Source organism: Chenopodium quinoa, unplaced genomic scaffold (genome assembly GCF_001683475.1).
Source record: "Chenopodium quinoa cultivar QQ74 unplaced genomic scaffold, ASM168347v1, whole genome shotgun sequence".
Classification (NCBI taxonomy): Eukaryota; Viridiplantae; Streptophyta; class Magnoliopsida; order Caryophyllales; family Amaranthaceae; genus Chenopodium; species Chenopodium quinoa.
Genome location: NW_018743850.1, coordinates 25750 through 47946, shown reverse-complemented (window position 1 = coordinate 47946; position 22197 = coordinate 25750). Strand labels below are relative to the sequence as shown.

Sequence of the window (22197 nt, the reverse complement as noted above, 5' to 3'; positions counted from 1 at the left end):
TATTATTGGCGATCACTTGAATTATAATCACAATTAACCTAACAAGATTATTAATTATCTTATTAAGCGTGATTGCAAATACCAATTCCCTTTAACCTGCATAAAAGGTGATCAAGCAATAACAATATATAATAATATGCATATCAAGCAACATGATAAATAATCATCATCAATCATAATCATAAATGTTAGAAAGAACATAGGAAGCATCATATTATTAATCATGCTTAATATTAGAAACACCCTAGACATGATACTAGGAATCATAATAATATAAACATGATGTCTACATCATAAAATCAATTAATCAATAAAGTACTTACTTGGATGCTTCGTACCTCTTTCTAATTACAAAATACACACGTTAGTAACTTCAAGGAAAATAATAATCAAAGCAATTAAATTAAATAATTGAAATAGAGATTTGGGACCAAACCCTCAGAAATTAAAACCTTTCACGTTAGGGCGAAGACAACTTCGAATATGGCTAGGTGTATCAAGATCTTATGAATGCGGAATTTTGTATGAAAAAGCAAGAAAGAAAGAATGCTAAAAGATTAATGTTATTGAGAATTGATGAAAGAAAGATGATGAGTGAAGAGAATTGGATGAATGATAATTGGTGAATGATGAAGACTTAAGAATAAGGAGAATTGGTGAATGTTGGTAGATGATGAATGATAATTGATGACGAAAACGGAGTTTTTGATACGATATTTATAGAGAAAATCATCCAAAAAAGATAATTTATCAAAACAGAGCCTGAAGATCGCAAAACCACCTTGGCGCCAGCCCTGGCTCATTGGCGCCAGGACCAGTGGCTAGCGCTAGGCGCCAATGGCTGGCGTCTGGCGCCAAGGCCTGGGGTTGGACGCCAAACTGGCTTTTAACGAGTTTTCGAAATTCTGATAATTTTACCGTACTGGAAGATAAAATAATATTATTTCAGTCGAAAATGCTATTTGATCTAATTAGAACTCTAAAGAATCCTAATTGAATTAAGAATGATAAAACCTTCTAGAATGTTCTAGAAGACCAAAACCATTCCTAATTACATTAGGAATGATAAATCATATTAGGCCCTCCCCTAGATCATTGGGTCGTACTTAAAACTCAAACCGGGCCCAGTTTAGTAAATTGGCCATAAATTCCTCAATACTCATCGGAATTGGGCTTATAATATATCGTTGGAAAGGTCTTTGCAAGCCCCATCCAACTACACCACTATTGGACCCATATCATGGACCAATTAAACTGGATCGGCTGTTTTCCTTAAAATAAAGTTTTCAAAAACAGAGAGAAGAGAAGAGAAAAGAAATAAAACTTTCCGCAACACTAGACCTTTCCACACTTTCGTTTCATTCGATTATGATTCGACGTGAAAGACACTCATCACTGGGTTTGGTTTTGGGGAGACACAAATGGGTGTCTACAGAAGCCCCCACTTTGACTGAGTTTGGAGAAACGCAAGTTTCGAAAACAAAAGTCAAAGTATCGATAGGGACGGAGAATGATTCAGAACGTTCTGCGATCCTAAATCAATCTTATAACGCCGATACCTGCAAAACTAGCATTAGTTAAACAGATAGAAGAGTTAAGAAACGCATATCTTGCACCGTCGAGCACACGTCTCTGAAAGTAACCGATTGCTTTGATGACCTCCTGCAAGCTAGAGAATGCCATCCCGCTTGAAAACCGCTACGCCTTGTAACTGCTTCCAAATTAGAAGATTGCTTCGCCTGAAACTATCCTCCTCCGCAATGATAATATTCCACATCCTAGGGAACATCATCGAAGATTATTTCTCTTGAAACAATCCTCATTCGCATTGATAATATTCCACATCCAAGGGAATACCATCAAAGATCATTTCTCTTGAAACACTCCTTAGTTTTTGTGACGACCCTCCACAATCTAGGGAACGCCATCTTGCTGCTTGTTTTGACGATCTTCCACAATCTAGGGAACGCCGTCGATCAATGTTGCTACATCTTGAGCCTTTTCTTGAATCATAGTGACAACCTTCCCAATCATAGCAAAAGTCGTCGAAGACTGCCCATCTCGTGCTATCTCTTCAAATCTCGGGTGACAACCTCCACAATCTTAGCGAATGCCGTCGAAGACCGCCCATCTCGTGCTATCTTCTCAAATCATTGGTGACAACCTCCACAATCTTAGCGAATGTCGTCGAAGATCGCCCATATCGTGCTATCTTCTCAAATCTTTGGTGACAACTTCCACAATCTTAGCGTACGCCGTCGAAGATCGCCCATCTCGTGCTATCTTCTCAAATCTTTGGTGACAACCTCCACAATCTTAGCAAACGTCGTCGAAAATAACTTTACTTGAAGTCATCCTCATTTGATGCGATAATTTCCCAAAGGAAAATACCGAAGATCCATGCCTGTCGATCCTTAAAAGTTCGCCTGAACTTTGCTTGTGCTATGCCTGTATGTCGGCGCTCTTTGCTCTTGAACCTGTATGTCGGCGCCCTTTGCTCTTAAACCTGTATGTCGGTGCCCTATGATCTTGAACCTGTATGTCGGTGCCCTATGCTCTTGAACCTGTATGTCGGTGCTTTTTGCTAGTGAGCCAATGCTTAGGCGCTTTAAGCTAAGTGAGACGATCTTTTCATCAAGTCGATCACTTCATGTAATCAAACCGATTACCTAATCATGTCAAATTGCTCAGAGGGGCTAACTGGCTACCAAGGAACCCAAAATATATTGCAGAAGGCTAGCACAACCCTAGAAGGTGGCTGGCTGCATTGGCGTCGCTGAAAATCGATCAGCGCCAAAAATATGGCATTAGCGCCAGGCGCTGGAATTGGCGTCTGGCGCCAAGCACAAAAAGTGACGCCAATGCCTAGGGACTGGCGCCAGCACGGATTCTTCTTTAAATTTAATTTTCCGTTTTATTTCTTGCTCTGTTCATCGCGAACGCTGCGATAGGGTCTTCCCTGTTCTGTTGCACCTGTATTTATTTTGACTATAGAACTTTGCCAATCTCTTTAATCATCTTAGGGTTGACCTAAGGCTTAACGTTGCTTGACTCATCGACTCGACACGACTCAAGGAAAAAACTTGACTCGCTGTGATTGACTCGAGGTTGACTCAACTCAAAGTGTTTGACATATGTGTTAGACTCAAATCAAAGTGATATGAAACGACATGACTCAGTGTGTACATGACTTGTGCGACTCGAAAATGGAAAATGAAAAAATTTCCGTCATTTTTATGGAGGGTACCGACTTTTTCCTGAAAAGGAAAGACGCGAAAAAGAATCGAAAGTTTGAAGATGCATGTTGAATGAGCTTAGTCAAATGTCATTTAATACTATCTCTCAAGATGCAAGGATTAATTCATCCTAGGCTATCTCAATGGTTGACTCAATGATGAAAGTATTTGGGTAACTTAGGCACGGAGGCTAAGAATTTCATGCTTCGTGATGCAATGATGATTATGAGTGATGTTGATATGATATGACAAGGCATGCTTCAATATTGTGTTAAGATTTCATGACAAAGGGTTCCTAGGGGAAGTATTTGGTCATGTATCTGTGCAGTGTGTGATAGTGACACTAAAGCTAGGCCGCAAGAGCTAAGTGTGTGAAAAGATATTATTGAAAAGAGTCAAAATGGTGGTGACTCTTAGGCTAGGTAAGCTAATGATGTAGGGATCAAGCCCCCAAGTCTAGCTCTAAGTGAATAGGGATGAGCATTGGAGATCCCTTGATATGATCATGGTGTAAGTGTGTGAATGTGAATATGAATGCATGTTTATTACGGCCGCACCTCGATGTGAGGTTGCCTACGTATCTGTTAGGAATCAGGCCGAACGTAGCTCTAGCCAAACCTCGCACAAGTGTGTATACCTCAAAAAGGTCTTTTTAAGGGTTGTAACGTGGTTAGGCTAAAGGTTATAGAAGAAGGGGATAAAGGCTCAAGACCCTAGATAAGCCCCCAAGGTGTGCAACCTTGCTTTTGAATCTTTGTATTTTCATGCTTGAGGTTTTCTACTCCTTTTTTTTTTTAGCTCTTTCTTTTGCTTTAGCATTTATTTTATTTTAATAAGTGTGAGCAATCTCGATCATGCGGTCTATCACTCACTTGGCATTCATGTTTCTCAGGCACGGTACCGAGCACTCGATAAGAGACACAATCTAAGATGTGTTCTTATCGAAGATATTTTCATATCAAAGACATTGGAACACTTTCCCTTTTGTACACTTTTATTTATTTTTGTTTTTGCTTATTTTTGCTTTTTTTTGAATTACTCAAGCTTTCTTTAGAATTGCATAAGTTGAACACCATCCCATCCCAAGGTTAGGTAGATGTAGGTTGAAAAAACAAGGGTCTATCGTTAGACGAGGCTCAAAGTGGTTTATGAAGAAAGGATTGTATAATTAAAGGGCGAAAGGAAATATGATGTGGCTACAAGGGGTGCCTCAAATCATTGGTATACCTTGTGCTTAATTTGACAATTTTTTTTTTTTGAAACGCAATATTAATGCAATGATCATATGCAAGGAAATAAATGCTCATTTTATTAAAAAGGGAAAAAGGAAAAAATCCTATTAATCTACAAGAAAAGAAAAGGTGCCTATGCTAGACTTATTGGGGAAAGGAAAAAATGAAGAAGAAATAGAAAAAGAGGTCACGAAATCTTGTCGTTGCAGCTCGCCTCTTGTCTTGTGTCATTTGCTTCATCATTACCCAGTCTTCTTGTTAACTGGAGGCATGAGAAGCTTGTTATTATCAATCAAATGTTGAATATCCTCCTTTAGCTTCCAACAGCTCTCGGTAGTATGACCCCTACCTTGATGATACTTGCAGTGTTCGTCTGGATTCCAACTAGGCAATCTCTTTTCAGGTGCAGGATCTTGAATAGGTCCAATGGGAGTAATGAGTCCTTTGGCATGGAGTCGATAACATCCTCACAGACTCCTTTTCGGTGGGGACTTCAATCATCTTAGCGGAAGTTTCCCTCCACTTATTAAAGAAAGAAGTAAAGCCTTCATGTTCTTTTTGTCTTAGCATCTCGAGTTGTCTATGATCGGTTTCAACTTGGATATTGCACTTGTACCTATCAATGAAAGCGTTTGCTATCGATTCCCAGGTAGAGGTTTTCTCCTTGTCTGATCGTATTTATGTGCGCTTTCTGACTAACATACAATCAATAAGATTAACCCTAAACCTGTTTAATCTATGTTGGTTGAATTTAATGCACAAGTAAACTATTATCGGCGATCACTTGAATTATAATCACAATTAACCTAACAAGATTATTAATTATCTTATTAAGCGTGGTTGCAAGTACCAATTCCCTTTAAACATGCAATAAAAGGTGATCAAGCAATAATATGCATAATATATATCAAGCAACATAATAAATAATCAACATCATTAATAATAATATCAATCATAATCATAATAATCATAAATATTAGGGAGAATATAGGAAGCATCATACTTTTAATCATACTTAATATTAAAGATACCCTAGACATGATACTAGGAATCAAAATAACAATCTAAGCATGATATCTACATCATAAATTAATTAAAGTACTTACTTGGATGCCTCGTACCTCTTTCTAATAACAAAATACACGCGCTAGTAACTTCAAGGAAAATAATAATCAAAACAGTTAAATTAAATAATTTAAATAGAGATTTGGGACCAAACCCTCAGAAATTAAAACCTTTCACGTCTAGGGCGAAGGCAACTTCGAATATGGCTAGGTGTATCAAGATCTTGTGAATGCGGAATTTTGTATTAAAAAGTAAAATATTAAAGAAAGAATGAATGAATGATGTAGATGATGAATGAAGAGAGTTGATGAATAATTGATGAATAATTTTGTGAATGAAGAGAGTTGATTATTGGTAATTGATAGATGTAGATGATGATAATAGTTGAATTAATGAATGGTAATTGGTCATGAAAACGGAGTTTTAAATACGATATTTATAGAGAAAATCAGCCAAAAAAGATAATTTATCAAAACAGAGTCTGAAGACCACAAAATCACCTTGGCGCCTGCCCTGGCTCATTGGCGCCAGGACCAGTGGCTAGCGCCAGGCGCTAATGGCTGGCGTCTGGCGCCAATCCTGATTCCAGGCGCCAAGGCCTGGGGTTGGACGCCAAATTAGATTTCAACACGTTTTCGAAAATCTGATAAATTTCCCGTACTGGAAGATAAAATAATATAATTTCAGTTGAAAATGCTATTTGATCTAATTAAAACTCTAAAGAACCCTAATTGAATTAAGAATGATAAAACCTTCTAGAATGTTCTAGAAGACTAAAACCATTCCTAATTACAATAGGAATGATAAATCATATTAGGCCCTTCCCTAGATCATTGGGTCGTACTTAAAACTCAAACCGGGCCCAGTTTAGTAAATTGACCATAACTTCCTCAATATTCATCGGAATTGGGCTTATAATATATTGTTGGAAAGGTCTTTGCAAGCCCCATCCAACTACACCACTATTGGACCCATATCATGGACCAACCAAACTGGATTGGCTGTTTTCTTAAAATAAAGTTTTCAAAAACAGAGAGAAGAGAAAAGAATTAAAACTTTCCGCAACACCAGACCTTTCCACACTTTCGTTTCATTCGATTATGATTCGACGCGAAAGGTACTCATCAACGGGTTTGGTTTTGGGGAGACACAAATGGGTGTCTACACCCTCCTACCCGATTCCTGTTGAATCACCCACCAAGTATCCCCTCCTATGACATTAACCCAGTTAAGGCTACCTAGATAGGGTAGGTCCATAAGAGTTGGGCCGGCTACCTTACCATCATCGTTAGGGACAAAGCTAAGGTGTTTGACCGCTATATGTGTAACTAGGCCACCAAAGTAAATGGGTACCCTAGACCTACCCGCCTCGGCCGCATTGGCCACCCGTTGGAAGTGGGTGGCCATTTTGTGGACTATATTGAGCTTTTCACTCCTAGGGACCATGTATGACCCTAGTAATTCAAGCTCATCCCGCCTGACATTGGCGGGTTCATGCCTACCAAAAATGGTAAGACCAACAAACCGTAGTTGACACGGGATGTTGTATCCAATTTTAATTCCAACGGTTCCGTACAAATTGTATTTAAACCTTTCCTAAAACACGAATTAAAACTAAACTAATCAGACCCTAGGAAAAACACGCGCCCGATCGGGCGAAGGGCCGCCCGATCGGGCCCGCCTTTTTGCTAGCACACTCTTCTCAGCAGCACCGCCCGATCATGCTAAGCCTCGCACGATCGGGCGCGCCTTGGGCCACACATCCTTGGCTTGCTGCGCATCTTGCCCGATCGAGCTAAGCTTGCCCGATCGGGCCCTTGTGGCTCCTCGAGGCTTTGGACTTCCGATTGGGCTCGACTCCTCGGCCCAATCCGGATCTCCTCTTCGGGTCTTGAATACTCGGTCCAAACCTCGGTATTCCAAATACCGAGCCCTTAATCACTGGCTCGATGGCTCTAGCCGGCCTTGGGCTTCAACGACGGTCGTGCTCCTCCAATGCTCGTAGTTGCTTCATAAAAATCCCGGGAAAATGCTCCAAAGGTGCAATTCCCTGCAAAACTCAACCAAAACTACGAAAACACTAAAAAACACATATTAGTAATAGAAGTGTCTCTAAAGAGCCAAAAATACTACTAATTATGACCAAGGGACGGGAGTAAAATACGATATAAAATGGACACATCAGATGGTATTTAGTAAAGGAGGGAAAATGGATCCCTCCCTCCCCCTCCCCTTCCCCCAACGTATTATCCAAACAAGGAAGTTTGTCTCCCTCCCTTTCCCGTCCCTTCCTTTCCTTCCATTTTTTGTTATCCAAACATAACCTTAAAAACTTGTCTGGAAAGTGAAATATACTCCTATTTTCTGAACATATTTTTTTATTAATTTGGATTTATATCACTTTTAATCACATAATCGATCAAACAAACGAGGACATGACAAATCCTTTAACTCCATACGTTTCTTTCTCTCTTTTTTGTTTGCTATTGGTGTAGGGTAATTGAATACAACATTTTACTAGGTCATGAGTACTTCCTCTTTTTTTTGCATTATTTGAATCCTTGATATCTTCAACACTGATATGTAAAAATTATAAACATGATGTAAAATAGTATAAATTGATATGAATTTAATAAGATTTTATATGACTATATTTTTGTTTAGTTATAAATCATTTAAGCTAGTCAAAGTAAAAGTGTATCTCATATAATTATGATGAGTCATTTGTTTATAAAACTTTTATATTATCATACAAGTAATTAAGACAATGACATGTTATGTTGTGACTATTTAAGATTTTTTCCAACTTAAATATTTGACCTCTTTCAAATTTCAAATGCATAAATGGGTGTTTACAAGGTTATTTTACGGGTGACAGCTTGAATGAGTTGTAAAAAAAAAAAACCATACTTTATTAAGTCTGTTTGGATTCTGGGTGAAGCATGATTTGAGTCAGCAATCAAGTGCTAAGTTGGAGTCAGCAAAGGAAAGCATAGTTATCTGAATTACGGTAGCAACCAAATAGCAACAGCGTCGTGTCGCTGCATATGCATGGCATGGGACCATCGTATGTTTTTGACAAATATCTATGTCATCGTCACTCACTCGAACCTTCATCATACACATCACTCTCCCTTGAGTAACTTTAGACATTTAAGTTGTTTATTTAGAAGACGCATTTTCAGCACTTTCACGTTTTATGTCAAGTCAGAGATATACACCACCCATTCCCATTCATTCCTCTCGCAAAGTTGTAAACCTGTAATTAATTTCTTAGATAAATTTAATAAACACAAAATAACTTGGTTGTATATTTATCCACTAGGATATCAACCTATTACTTCTTCTATTCTTAAATAATTACCCTATTTTTAGACGTTATTTTCTTTAAATAAAAATCGACTTTTTCTTAAGAGATTGACTTAAGACTTTCATCCCCTAGCCAAAATCCCTTACCCCCCTCCTAAAACTCCAACATTCTATAATTTTCCTCCCCTTACATAACCTCAAACACTACAAATTCACAAATGTTACCAAGTCTTTTTATCACTCAAAACTCTCACCATAATTTAAGTGTAACAACAACTATGATTAAGAACCAGGTAAAAGCTTCAGCAGGAGTAGTTAAGTTGAAGGTGGAGAAGAACACTTCAATCATGCCTACACTACTTAAAATGGGCTTCCCCTCACCAGGCCGGCGTCGTTGTTGTTGTTGCTGTGGTAATGCTCTTCTCAAAATTACTAGCAGGAGCAATACTATCAATCATCATCAACCCCATTTAACTAATATGAGTTCAGAGAAAGGAGTTATTAATGAGGAAGGTGGGCAGAATAAGCGGTTTGTGAAGATGATGAGGGAAGCTTGGCCATACTTGGAAGTACATAGGGGTTCTACCTTTGTTGTTGTCGTCTCTGCCTTCATTGTTAGTTCCCCAAATCTCCTCCACTCTATCCTCCAGGTTTCTCTCTTTGTCTTCCCTTTAGTTTATGCTTTGTTATTATTGTGGTTATAATTTGTCCAGTTTTTAATTGTACTATTTGGACTTTAAAACTATTTATGCATTTCTCTCTGAACATCTTTAGTACTTAATTGTTTTATTCTTATTATAATCTTCTTGATTTAAAATTTGATTTATACGTAAAGAAAATATAATTATATGAAATCATGTTTATTCATCTAGATTTGTACTAGTTTTCACGAGAGTGAATTTATGGACCATGTCATAACGAATAGGATGAAATATTATCATTAGTACATTCAAAATAGACACACTGGTGCAACTTTGAAAATTCGCAGGTTGTAATCTAGCTTGTATGATAGATTTAGGGTTTGTTCTGATTGATTGAACTGAAATGACTAAACTAAACTAAACTAAACTAAACTGAATTTATTGGAGCCGAACTGAACTTAATTGAACTGAATATTTGTTGAAACCCATTGTATCCCACTTGTGAGTGTCCCACATTGGAGAAAGAGGAGAGGCGGTTCCACTTTATAAGGTAGAGGAGTTACTCTAACTATTGCCAATTGGTTTAAGTATGGAAGCTCCAAAGCCTTGTTTGTGGACCAAACTCTCCTCCTCCTTGTTCGGGTTGCCCAGACCCATTACATATTATTTCGAAATTTAACAATATTTTATGAGAAAAGGAAATTAAAAAATGAACTGAACTTAACTTATTGAATTGAAAATAATCTGAAGAAAACATACACTTTTTCATATGCTCACATTTTTAGAATGCTTTTCGGATTGGTAGTATATTCTCTTCTCTTATATAATCACACCACATTGAAAATTCTTAACTCTCATGTCACGAATTCCTTAGAAGCGTAATATTTTTTTTAATAAGATATTGAATGTGGGTATGAGTGGGGTGGGTAGGGTACGGGAGAGTACAACCTAAAATACACTCCCACCCATCACTCATGACAAGTATAATTTTATCCCCATCTCTGCCCTATCACCTGTCTAACTCGTTTTTCATGTACAGGGATGAATCGGGTCTCCTACTTAAGCTAATGTGTCTTTTAAAAATAGAAATAACAATGAAAGGTGTCGTAGAAAAATAAAAACTTGTTGAGTCAGCTAGACTCATTTTAACATTGACTGCTATATACTACACGTCTACACCCGTTATACATATCATCCCAGTTTGCCCACGGCTCAACCACTTATCTTTCCCTAAACAACAATTTCAAATAAAACGACAATTACGAAAGAAGCGGCGCCGTTGGTAAAACAAAAAAAAAAAAACCAGGTTTAGGCATTTTTAGCAGCGCTTAACACGTTCCTTGTTTTTGTTCCTTTCTTCTTCTCCGTCTATATACGATAATCCACCATTAAAACTCTGCAATTAAAATGGCGAATTCTCACATAAACCCTAACTTTATATTCTTCCCTAAAATCAATCCTAAATTAATACCACCAAACTACACCACCCTAACTAAGAAGAGACGTTTGACCTTCAACTCCGACAATGGTTCCGTATTCGACACGATTAAGCTTCTTTCCACAGCATCTATCAATGGCGGCGAGAAAGTAGTGAAGTGCAAAGTGTCCAATGACACAGAGTGGGGAGAAGAAGAGGAGGAGAGAGAAAGAGATGGGTTTTTGTCGTTGTCGGCGTCAATGATGAAGGAAGTACAATTTGTACGGTGGTTTCGAGAAGCTTGGCCGTATTTTAGGGCTCATAGAGATGGTACTTTTGTCATTATCATCTCCGGTGAGATTGTTGCTAGTCATTTCTTAGACCCCCTCTTAAAGGCATGTCTTATATATTTCCTTATTTCATTATATACTCATTTTGCTGTTACTAATTTTTTCTACATTTGATTTTGTTGTTGTTTTGCTTATTTCAATTTTATTACTACTATTTTAGGAAATTGTTGCTGAGTTTAATAATTTCTGTATCTATATGGTCCCTTTAAAATACTTCCTAACATGGTATTAATTTGGGAATGAATGCCAAAATTACGCGTTGTTTGGTGTAAATAATGTTTATTTCGAGTTAATATTTCTATTTTAGTTTTTTTATCTAACGTCCCGAGCCGTTTGTTAGCTTTTGCCTTTAAATTTAAGAGCGAAACATTCATTTTTACCTAAGTTATATTTTAATGTTTCATACTGATTAATTCATCAACGTTTCATACTAATTAGTTGGAAATACTCCTGAATTGCTTCTTTTATTATAGATTTTGGGCTAAAATTTCCATTTCTATGTGTGTCATATGCGTATGTGTATGTGTATGTGTATGTGTATGTGTATGTGCATGTGCTAAGAGAGATTTGCCTTATTCACTTGATTAGTTCATTTGGTGCTAATAAAACTTGTACTTTTGTTGCAGGACATTTCGTTACTCCATGGATTAGGGATCAAATTTGTGATTGTTCCTGGTACCCATGTGCACATTGATAAGCTTTTAGCAGAGAGAGGTTAGTGAAAATTAATGAGTTTCTCATGTGTATACTCAGAAGTAGCATTTCATACATTTGCTTCATATTTATGGGAGGAAAAACATATGATTGAAATTTCTTTTATTAAGGTATTATTGAGTTTTTATTTCCATTGTGTTAAAATATTATGTACTTCATTGCAAAATACATGTGCTACACTACCTTTGCATAATCCAAAAGATGTACCTCTCAATTATCACAAATTGTGTGAAAAAAGCTATTGATATTACCCTTTATTTTTGCTTGTTGTGCACTAATTATATGTGTTGATTTTGAGAATATACTGTTAGTTTAGGTTAATAATATACTAATTTATTGCCAACAATTGTTTTTATGAGGAGGGTAGAAGTGTAGAACGACTTATGTTCAGCTGTAGTTATTTACCTACTGTCTATCAAGGCTTGAAACAAAATGTCATTGTAGTACTTTAAAACCTCAGATAACTTCTCCGGATTCTTTGCCTTTCACTAGAAAGCAAATAGTGATCTCACCAGTCCTGTGGTGAATATTAATCTGGATTGAAAGTTAGATGACTGTGGACCAATATTCACTGCATGCATCAAGCATGATTTTGAAGCTGTTGTCATGATTGCTGATCTGTTATTTATGGGATGTTTTGAATGTGTTATCTGTGTCTTATCATTTTCTCAGATATTATATTGTGTCAGGTTGTAAGGTATCCTTATAATGTATTTTTGTAGGAAGCAAGGCTCGGTATGTTGGGCCATATAGAATCACAGATTCTGATTCCCTTGAAGCAGCTATGGAAGCAGCTGGAAGAATACGTATAATGATAGAAGCAAAACTTGCTGCTGGACCATCTTTATGTAATATACGCAGACATGGGGAAAATAGCCGATGGCATGATGTTGGTGTAAGTGTTGCAAGTGGAAACTTTTTGGCAGCTAAGGTAAGATATTGACTTATACATGCAATGCACAATTTTATAAAACGTTGTTGAATTATTTACAGATTGCCACTAGATAAACGTTTTTTTGTTTATTATGAAGATAAATTTGTATTTTCTCATTTTAGAATGACATGACATGCTTAAGTTTGTATCATATTGAAAGGAAGGTTCCTTGACAGTGTCTATGGTAATGCTACTCCACCCCTTAGAGTTGGTAATCTGGTATTGAATGGTAACATTGGCTGTGGGACTTTCTTTGTAATGTTATATGAAACTTATAACCATCTCCATCATATATTACTACTTATCGAACGTGCCTTAAAATTATTACATTTTAAGTTGTGGTTGCATATTGTAATACTGAAGTTTTAGTAGTTTCACAATTATTTTATTTTAATTTGTTAACTTATTGCAGAGAAGAGGAGTTGTGAAGGGTATTGATTATGAGGCAACTGGAGAAGTCAAGAAAGTAGATGTTGCTCGTATTCGTGAGAGGCTTGATGCAGGGTGCATAGTGCAACTGAGTAATTTGGGTTATTCCAGCTCTGGAGAAGTACTAAATTGCAAGTATGTTGATGAACTTTGGTTTCTGTGTATTTTTGGGTTGTAACCAAGTAATTGATCATTGATGTTTAATTTTCCTTTCCTTTTCTTACAGTACATATGAGGTCGCAACTGCTTGTGCCCTGGCTCTCAATGCCGAGAAACTTATTTGTGTGATTGATGGGCCTATTTTGGATGACTTTGGACATCTTATCCGCTACCTCAGCCTTCATGATGCAGACAAGCTTATTCGTCAACGAGCTAAACAAAGTGAGGTTGCTGCTAATTATGTGGAAGCTGTTAGTCAGGAAGATCTCAAAACTCAGGAGCAGTATCAGCTCACTGATACCATCCCATCTCTGTTGAATGTAAATGGAAATGCAACATTTCAAAATGGTCTTGGTTTTGACAATGGAAATGGGTTATGGTTTGGCGAGCAGGGTTTTGCTATTGGTGGTCAAGAGAGGCTAAGTAGGCTTAATGGTTACCTTTCAGAATTGGCTGCTGCAGCTTTTGTATGCAAAGTAAGTTCTGTTAATATTGGGCAAATTTCTTCTGGTTCCATTAACTTTTTTTAATTTTTAAGCGAGGCTAACCCACGCCACAGCGCCACTTCTAATCCTTTTTTTTTTTTTTTTTTCTCTTGTTAATTTTTTTGTATGTTGATATTTTGGTTCTGGAAAGAATTTTTCTGGTGGTTACTTGTTAGGTCTGGTTGATTCATTATTATTCTCATGTCAAGCTTAGGTATATTGTATAACGAATTCCAGAAAGAATAGTGGACTGTCATTAGTGCATCCTCCATATTGACAAGTTGGAGAGTCAATACTCAATTTACTCTTAACAACTAATCAAATATTATAAGTAGGATGAACTTTGTTATTGGCGTATCCTCAATATCGAAAGAGCTGAAGACTAGCCGAAGAGACACAATATCTAAATATCTAGAGAAATAGGCTCTTATTAATCAACTTCGTGGCATTTGTTGTTACTTGTTAGTTTTATAATATTGAACACAATTAATATGTGGTTGACTTTTGCATACTATAGGGCAATATAGTATGAGAGGTACAGTTTAATGGTTTCAGAAATTTATTAGGAGTATGGTTTCATTGATACACTACACAGACATGGTTTTGCATTAAATAATATACCCCATCCATCCACTTAGATTGCCCCATCTCTCTTTCTCTCTCTCTCTCTCAAACACACACACACACACATAAGAGTTGGTTCAATTGGGTCGCATGCAGGTTCTTTTTTCTTTTTTGCCCTTTTGTGGTTTCACATTGCAATAGTAGGGAAAACATTCCATAAATGGTATGGAGCAAACTTAATGGGACACCCATTTAGGCATTTACAGAAAGTGTGGCAAACTCAATGGCACATCCATTTATGAAAATGGGAGCAATCTCAGTGGGATGGAGATGGAGTAGTATGTAACTTCGAGATGCCGATTCCCCTGCCCCCAACCACCTGACTAGAAAAAAGTGGTGGAGTATTGTTTAAAGTTTGGTGCATACATTAATTCGCTGTTTAATATGAGTTCATGTGTTTCTCTTGTATGCTGAGGTTTCTGTGATAGACTGACAGCACATCATGCCTGTTCTAATTTTTGTTTTTGGCTTTGGTTGACTTTCTAACATATCCAATGAAAGTGGTAATTGTCTTAGTTATGAAGCTTTCAATTGATTTCTTTATTTGTGTATGTTCTGTGCATCACATGGCAATCATAATATGTATTTTTCTTGCCCTTCCTCATTTTCCTTACAGGGTGGTGTCCAAAGAGTTCATCTATTGGATGGGACGATTGGTGGAGTCCTTTTGTTAGAATTGTTTCAGAGAGATGGTGTGGGGACAATGGTAGCAAGGTATATGCTGTCTTTTTGTTAGGTGCATATATGAGAAGTGTGAGTGTTTTTTTTTGCTTTGTTAGGGAATAGGGATCTTTCTTTTTCTAATTTTGGGGGTGGGGAGGGGGAGTTTGATAAACGTCATTGAATGCTGTACTAGTTGTCAATTAAATTATTCTGGGGCTGCATTCTTTTTGTTGAGAAAGGCTTTTTCCTATATCGTCCTTTGTTTGTTGAAAATAGTTGTTTGCCTGTTTAGGTTAGCATACCTAAAGAACTATGTCAGGTGTCTGCTGTGACATTTTTTCTTAAGATCATGATAAGATGTATTTTTGGGATCAAAGGACAACATCTATCTTTTTGGTTTTGATATCTGAATAATTTTTGATTTTTTTTTTTTTAAATTATTATTGTATTTAAGTATGTGATGAAAAATATATAGAAGCAATGCAAGCATAATTAAAAGTGTAGACGTGTAGTAGTAGTATGATTGAGGATCACAAAAGGCAATCGACTCGCATTTCTATTATACATGGAGAATACACAGTTGCTCATGGTTTTGATGCTTTTTGGGAAAAGCTTTGCATACTAATTTGTAACAGGAGATATGTAGTAGAGCTTCTCTTGGTTATTAACATTCAGATTCTTGAATTAAAATACCTTTTTGTTTTGTTCGTTTTATTTAGTCATTGGCTATTTTCCGAAGAAATTGAGCCTATTGAGTTGTTCCCCAAAATCCTAAGGGCCTGAAACCTAACTGTGATGGTGGAAAGAACTCTAGGCCTCATTTATTTAGGTCACTGTGAGTGCCAGGTATTTTGACACTTCAAGTTTGGACATTATCTCTAGGTCATCCACACCTCTTTGACCCCTCTCCTTTCATTTTTTTTTTTTTTTTTTTTTTTTTGCTGAAACTTAAGATGAACTAGTGTGAAATGTAGTCATGGACATCTTTTTCAATATGATCAAATCTTCTCTTTGCAGTGACGTGTATGAGGGAACCCGAATGGCTAGGGAGGCCGACCTTGCTGGAATAAGACAGATACTCCGACCTTTAGAGGAGTCTGGCACTTTAATCCGACGGACTGATGAAGAGGTCTGTTATCTGCATTAATTTTGATTGCTCTAGCTCTTTCTTTTCTCAGGCATTCTCACTACAGATTTACATGGAGCTCCTTTGGCCTCCTACCCTTTGATCTGTGATTAATGTGCACATCTTTGCTTGTTTTATGGATATAGTTACTTGCAGCAATTGAGTCTTTCATTGTTGTGGAAAGAGAAGGTCAGATTATTGCTTGTTCTGCTTTATATCCATTCTTTGAAGATAAATGTGGGGAAGTTGCTGCCATCGCTGTATCTCCAGAATGCCGAGGACAAGGGCAGGGTGATAAGTTACTAGGTATGTCATGTTTATAAGTCATTCATGCGTTTGTAGCAATAATGTTGTCAAACTGCCCATGCACCCTGACTTGTGATAATCTTGGAAGAAAAGTATACTCTTATAAACTTATCCTGGTACAGTAGTACTGCAAATCAAGGTCTGATTTAATGTAAAAGAAGTTGTGTGAGAAAATGAAGATTTTTAATGAAAAGAAAGTGGACGTATTAGTTTTTCCTTAACTGTTTCCTCCCAAAAGTGTATGCTTGTGGATACTTCAGATTAGTCTACTTACTAGTGTAGACTAATTAGCAGTAAATCTACATACATTACACTTGAATATCCTAAACCTTGTCAGCAGAGAGATAGATGGGTGGTGGAAGTGATGATGGCTGGGATGTATGATTAAATAATTTATCCTCTAAATTGATCACATTATTTACTGTTTTTTTTTTACCTAGATAATCACTTTTGTTGGTAAACTGCAGATTATATTGAGAAAAAAGCATCGTCCCTTGGATTAGAAATGCTTTTTCTACTAACCACTCGCACTGCAGATTGGTAAGTTCGCCATTATTATTGCCAGGTTCACAATCTATATACATGTTCCTTTGTGTTTGAGGCATGAATACAAAAGGCTAGATTTTGCCATTTTATGAAAAACATTATTTTTTAGGTAGTTGAAAGAAAACTTGGAAACTTCTGTTAATTAATTGGACTAATAGCATTTTATAATTATATTTACTGTAATTTATAGATTCAGAGGAATATTATATGTCCACTACACTAACAATTTGATAATTCCTAACAAGCGTAGATATCTAAAATGTCTACAGAAGGAACTGTTATGCCTCTTTGCTCTGTGGAAAGAATTTTCCATTTTGATGCCAATTTTTCAATCTTTAATTGGTTTCTAATTGAGTAATTGGTTTCCACCTGGAAATTTTTTGAATTTTTGTGTTATCCAATTAGAGATAGCTCAGACTGGCATTTACGTGATTCATATAATATGTTTACCCATTTATCTGTGCGGTAGCAATGCTCATGTAAGATCATCACAGGTTTGTAAGACGTGGATTTTCAGAGTGCACCATTGATTGCTTACCGGAAGAAAGAAGGAAAAGGATCAATTTATCCCGCAACTCCAAGTATTACATGAAAAGGCTGGTTCCAGACAAGAGTGGGATAGCTGTTATGTGACCTTAGTAGTTATCTCTAAGTAGTTTAGTTAGTTACACAAGTAGGGCTTGCACTTTCATAGTTAGTGATGCTTTTAAAAATGCAAGTTAGGACTAGCTTCCCGAGAGATAGTACAGGTGCAATTTTGTAGAAGAGGTCAGGTTAATGTAGTCTATCCTGCAGAGTGCAGTTTTTTTTTTCTTTGCTGATAATGATAGTATAGGTGCTGCTGCTGATAATGATGATAGTGTGAATAAGTTTATATGTATATGTGAAGATGCTATGTGGTTATACTTGTGCATACAAGGTTTATTATCTCTGTTGAATCGAATAAATCTCAGCTATTGTTTTCAGTTAATAATGCAAATGGTTATCGTGAAAGAATTTTGGTGCAGTAAGTGGTGTACTGTTGTGGTGGTTGTGAAAACGATTTAACAAAACACATAAACTACCTGTTGTTAATTGTTTCATATTTCACCATTATTCAAGACTTACATTGACCATTATTTATTTTTACTACTTTCTCTGATTTTGTTGGGGTGCTTAGTGCTTACCAATTTATCATGCACCTTACAATATCTTGAGAGACTATTTGGAGGGTTGGAATCGTCTACTTTGTATTTTAACTGTCAATAATACAACATTATATGTGGGTTGCAACTCTTACCCTGTCAAAAAAATTTGATATGGAATCTTGAAATCTCTAAAGTTTGTTCAAAAAGCCTTTGTTTTTGGGGGACATATTGGAACCCAACAAGATTATACATTGAAGTGTTACTCCTATTTGGTGACCAAAACTTTCTCATTCATGCCTTGTACCTCCTTTTGTTATCACGCCTTAGGATGTCTTGTGAGTTGTGACGCTTTGGCCAGGCTTAGTAGTGTGATGCTTTGACTTGTGTTGCCTTGCCATCCTAGGCCTTGCAAAGACACTATTTATTTGGTGCATACGCCAAAATTAATTACCTTTATCCCCTTTCCATTAATTTTTTTGAACATTTTTTAAACTAACTAAATTTTCCCATTTATTTTACCAAATTTAAGTCATAATTTTCTCATTTCAATCACCACACCATTGTCCCTCTCTAGAGCTGTCCATTCGGGTAAACGAATTGGGTTTTGGTCGGGTAAGAGTGGGTTGGGTCAACTCGGTCGGGTCAAATTTTCACGCTTTTTGAGAAATTTTGGAGTTGACCCGACCCACTCTTACCGACCCAAACACGACCCGTTTACGCGAATTAACTTTACCCAAAAATTCCAAAATTGAAGTCTAATATTCACGTTTTTTGAGAAATTTTAGATGTTTCGGAGTTTGTTGTTGAAAAGTCTTTAAATTTTAAGAAATGCATCTCGGGGTCATATAATGTCATTTGGAACCATATATGATCATTATTTGTTGTTATAAGTGTTTGTGGTAGACTTGAGTTGATGAAATTTGTGCAAGTTGTAAACCGGTAACGTTTAAAGGCAAATTGGATGGTTCCAGCCAGCCAATTGGACTCCCGTAGGCTGGAGGGTATAGGGACCATGGTAAACATTTTGGCAATTTTTATTTCAGATTGAAAAAAAGTCAAAAAAATTCAAAAATTGAAGGTTAATAATATACACGCTTTTTGAGAAATTTTGATGGTTTCGAAGCCCGATGTCGAAAAGAAATAAGATTTTAGGGGACACTTCTCAGGGTCATATAATGTCGTTGAAACCATAAATGATCATTATATGTTGTCGTAAATGTTTGTTGTAGGCTTGAGTTAATGAAATCAGTGCAATTTATAAACCGGTAAATTCGTCATTTAAATGCAAATTGGATGGTTCCACCCACCTAATTGGATTCCCGGAGGGTATTAAGGATCAAGGTAATCATTTCGTAAAATTTTATTAACAAGCGAATAAAAGTCAAAAAAATCCAAAATTAAAGGCTATCCACACTTTTTGAAAGATTTTGGAGGTTGCGAGGCCCGGTGTCGAAAATCCTTGAGATTTTAGGGAATACATCTCAGTGTCATATAATGTCGTTTGGAACCATATATGATCACTATATGTTGCCATAAATGTTTGTGGTGGGCTTGAGTTAATGAAATCGTTGCAAGTTTTAAACCGGTAAATTGGTCGTTTATTGGCAAATTGAATGGTTCCACCCAACCTATTCAACTCCAGGAACGTATTAGGGACCATGGTAAATATTTCGGCAATTTTTATTTACAAGCAAAAAGAAGTTAAAAAATTCCAAAATTGAAGGCTAATATCCACGTTTTTTGAGAAATTTTAGAGGTTTCGGGGCCCGGTGTCGAAAAGCCTTAAAATTTTAGAATATAAATCCTGTGGCCATTTAATGTCGTTTGGAACCATATATGATCATTATATGTAGTCATAAGTGTTCGTGGAAGGCTTGAGTTAATCTAATCGGAGCAAGTTGTAAACTGGTAAATTAGCCGTTTAAAGACAAATTGGATGGTTTCACCCACCCAATGGGACTCCCGAAGGTTATTAGGGACCATGGTAAACCTTTCGGCAATTTTAATTTTTGAGCGAAAAAAAGTTAAAAAATTCCAAAATTGAAGGCTTAATATCCATGCTTTTTGATAAATTTTGGAGGTTTCGGGACTCAATGTCGAAAAGGCTTGAGATTTTAAGGGATACATCTCGGGGTCATATAATGTCGTTTGGAACAATATATGATCATTATATGTTGTCATATATGTTCGTGGTAGGACTGAGTTAATGACATCAGTGCAAGTTATAAATCGGTAAATTGGCCCCTTAAAAGCGAATTGGATTTTTCCACCCACCCAATGGGACTCCCGGAGGGTATTAGGGATCATGGTAAACATTTCAGCGATTTTCATTTTCGGGCAAAAAAAAAGTCATAAAATTCCAAAATTAAAGGCTATCCACGCTTTTTTGAGAAATTTTGGAGGTTTTAGGGCTTATTTTCGAAAAGGCTTGAGATTTTAGGGGACACATCTTAGGGGCATTTAATGCCGTTTGGAACCACATATGATCATTATATGTTGTCATAAATGTTCATGGTAGTCTTGAATTAATTAAATCGGTGAGAGTTATAAATCGGTAAATTGGCCGTTTAAAGGCAAATTGGATGGTTCCACCTACTCAATTGGACTCCCGGAGGTTATTAGGGATTATGGTAAACATTTTCGCTATTTTTATATGCAGCCTAAAAAAGTAAAAAAAAAAAAATCAAAAATTGAAGGCTAGTATCCACGCTTTTGAGAAATTTTGGAGTCTTCAAGGCCCGGTGTCTAAAAGTCGTGAAATTCTACGGAATACATCTCGAGGTCAAATAATGTCGTCTAGAACCATATATGATCATTATTTGTTGTCATAAATATTCATGGTAGGCTTGAGTTAATGAAATCGACGCAAGTTGTAAATCGGTAAATTGGCCATTTAAAGACAAATTGAATGGTTCCACCCAACCAATGGGACTCCCGGAGTTATTAGGGACCATGGTAAACATTTCGACAATTTTTATTTCTGGGCGAAAAAAAGTCAAAATTTTCCAAAATTAAAGACTAATATCCACGCTTTTTAAGAAATTTGGAGATTTCTGGGCCCGATGTCGAAAAGCCTTAAAATTTTAGTAGATAAATCATGGGGTCATTTAATTTCGTTTGGAACCATATATGATCATTATATCTTGTCATAAATGTTCGTGGTAGGCTTGAGTTAGTGAAATCGGCGCAAGTTGTAAACCGGTAAATTGGCCGTTTAAAGTCAAATTGGATGGTTCCACCCACCCAATGGGAATCCCGAAGGTTATTAAGGACCATGGTAAAAATTTGTGCAATTTTTATTTCCGGGCGAAAAAAAGTTAAAAAATTCAAAAAATAGAAGGCTATTATCCAAGCTTTTTGATAAATTTAGGAGGTTTTGGGACTCGATGTTGAAAAGGCTTAAGAATTTAAAGGATACATCTCAGGGTCATATAATGTCTTTTGGAACCATATATGACCATTATATGTTGTCATAAATGTTCGTGGTTGGATTTTATTAATGAAATCGGTGCAAGTTGTTAATTTGTAAATTGGCCGTTTAAAGGCAAATTGGATGGTTCCACCCTTCCAATGGGACTCCCGGAGGGTATTAGGGACCATAGTAAACATTTCGTCAATTTTCATTTTCTGGCGAAAAAAAGTTAAAAAATTTCAAAATAGAAGTCTAATATCCACGCTTTTTGAGAAATTTTGGAGGTTTCGGGGCCTAATGTCGAAAAGCCTTGAGATTTTAGAGGATACATCTCAGGGTCATATAATGCCGTTTGGAACCATATATGATCATTATATGTTGTCATAAATGTTCGTGGTAGGCTTGAATTAATTAAATCGGCA

At 36.6% G+C, this 22197-nt stretch overlaps 1 protein-coding gene across 2 annotated transcripts; it reads left to right on the top strand.

Annotated features, from left to right (window-relative positions):
- The first annotated feature begins 8765 nt into the window (after window positions 1-8765).
- On the top strand, window positions 8766-18232 carry LOC110685743 (probable amino-acid acetyltransferase NAGS2, chloroplastic). 2 transcript variants are annotated; one of them, XM_021862263.1, is made up of 10 exons: window positions 8766-9492; window positions 11877-11964; window positions 12687-12895; window positions 13311-13462; window positions 13554-13962; window positions 15212-15309; window positions 16276-16387; window positions 16531-16690; window positions 17158-17230; window positions 17731-18232. In XM_021862263.1, the coding sequence occupies exons 1-10, from the start codon at window positions 9061-9063 to the stop codon at window positions 17867-17869; spliced, it is 1872 nt and encodes a 623-aa protein (XP_021717955.1). In that variant the 5' UTR covers window positions 8766-9060; the 3' UTR covers window positions 17870-18232. The 2 variants fall into 2 exon arrangements, with proteins under 2 accessions (XP_021717955.1, XP_021717956.1); XM_021862264.1 differs by lacking the exon at window positions 8766-9492 and adding an exon at window positions 10512-11295.
- Window positions 18233-22197: the final 3965 nt, after the last annotated feature.

Coding starts and splice junctions, on each gene's coding strand:
- LOC110685743 (XM_021862263.1), top strand. CDS start 9,061: ATGTTACCAAGTCTTTTTATCACTCAAAACTCTCACCATAATTTAAGT. Junction 12,896..13,310: donor GAAACTTTTTGGCAGCTAAG/GTAAGATATTGA, acceptor AACTTATTGCAG/AGAAGAGGAGTTGTGAAGGG. Junction 17,231..17,730: donor ACCACTCGCACTGCAGATTG/GTAAGTTCGCCA, acceptor AGATCATCACAG/GTTTGTAAGACGTGGATTTT.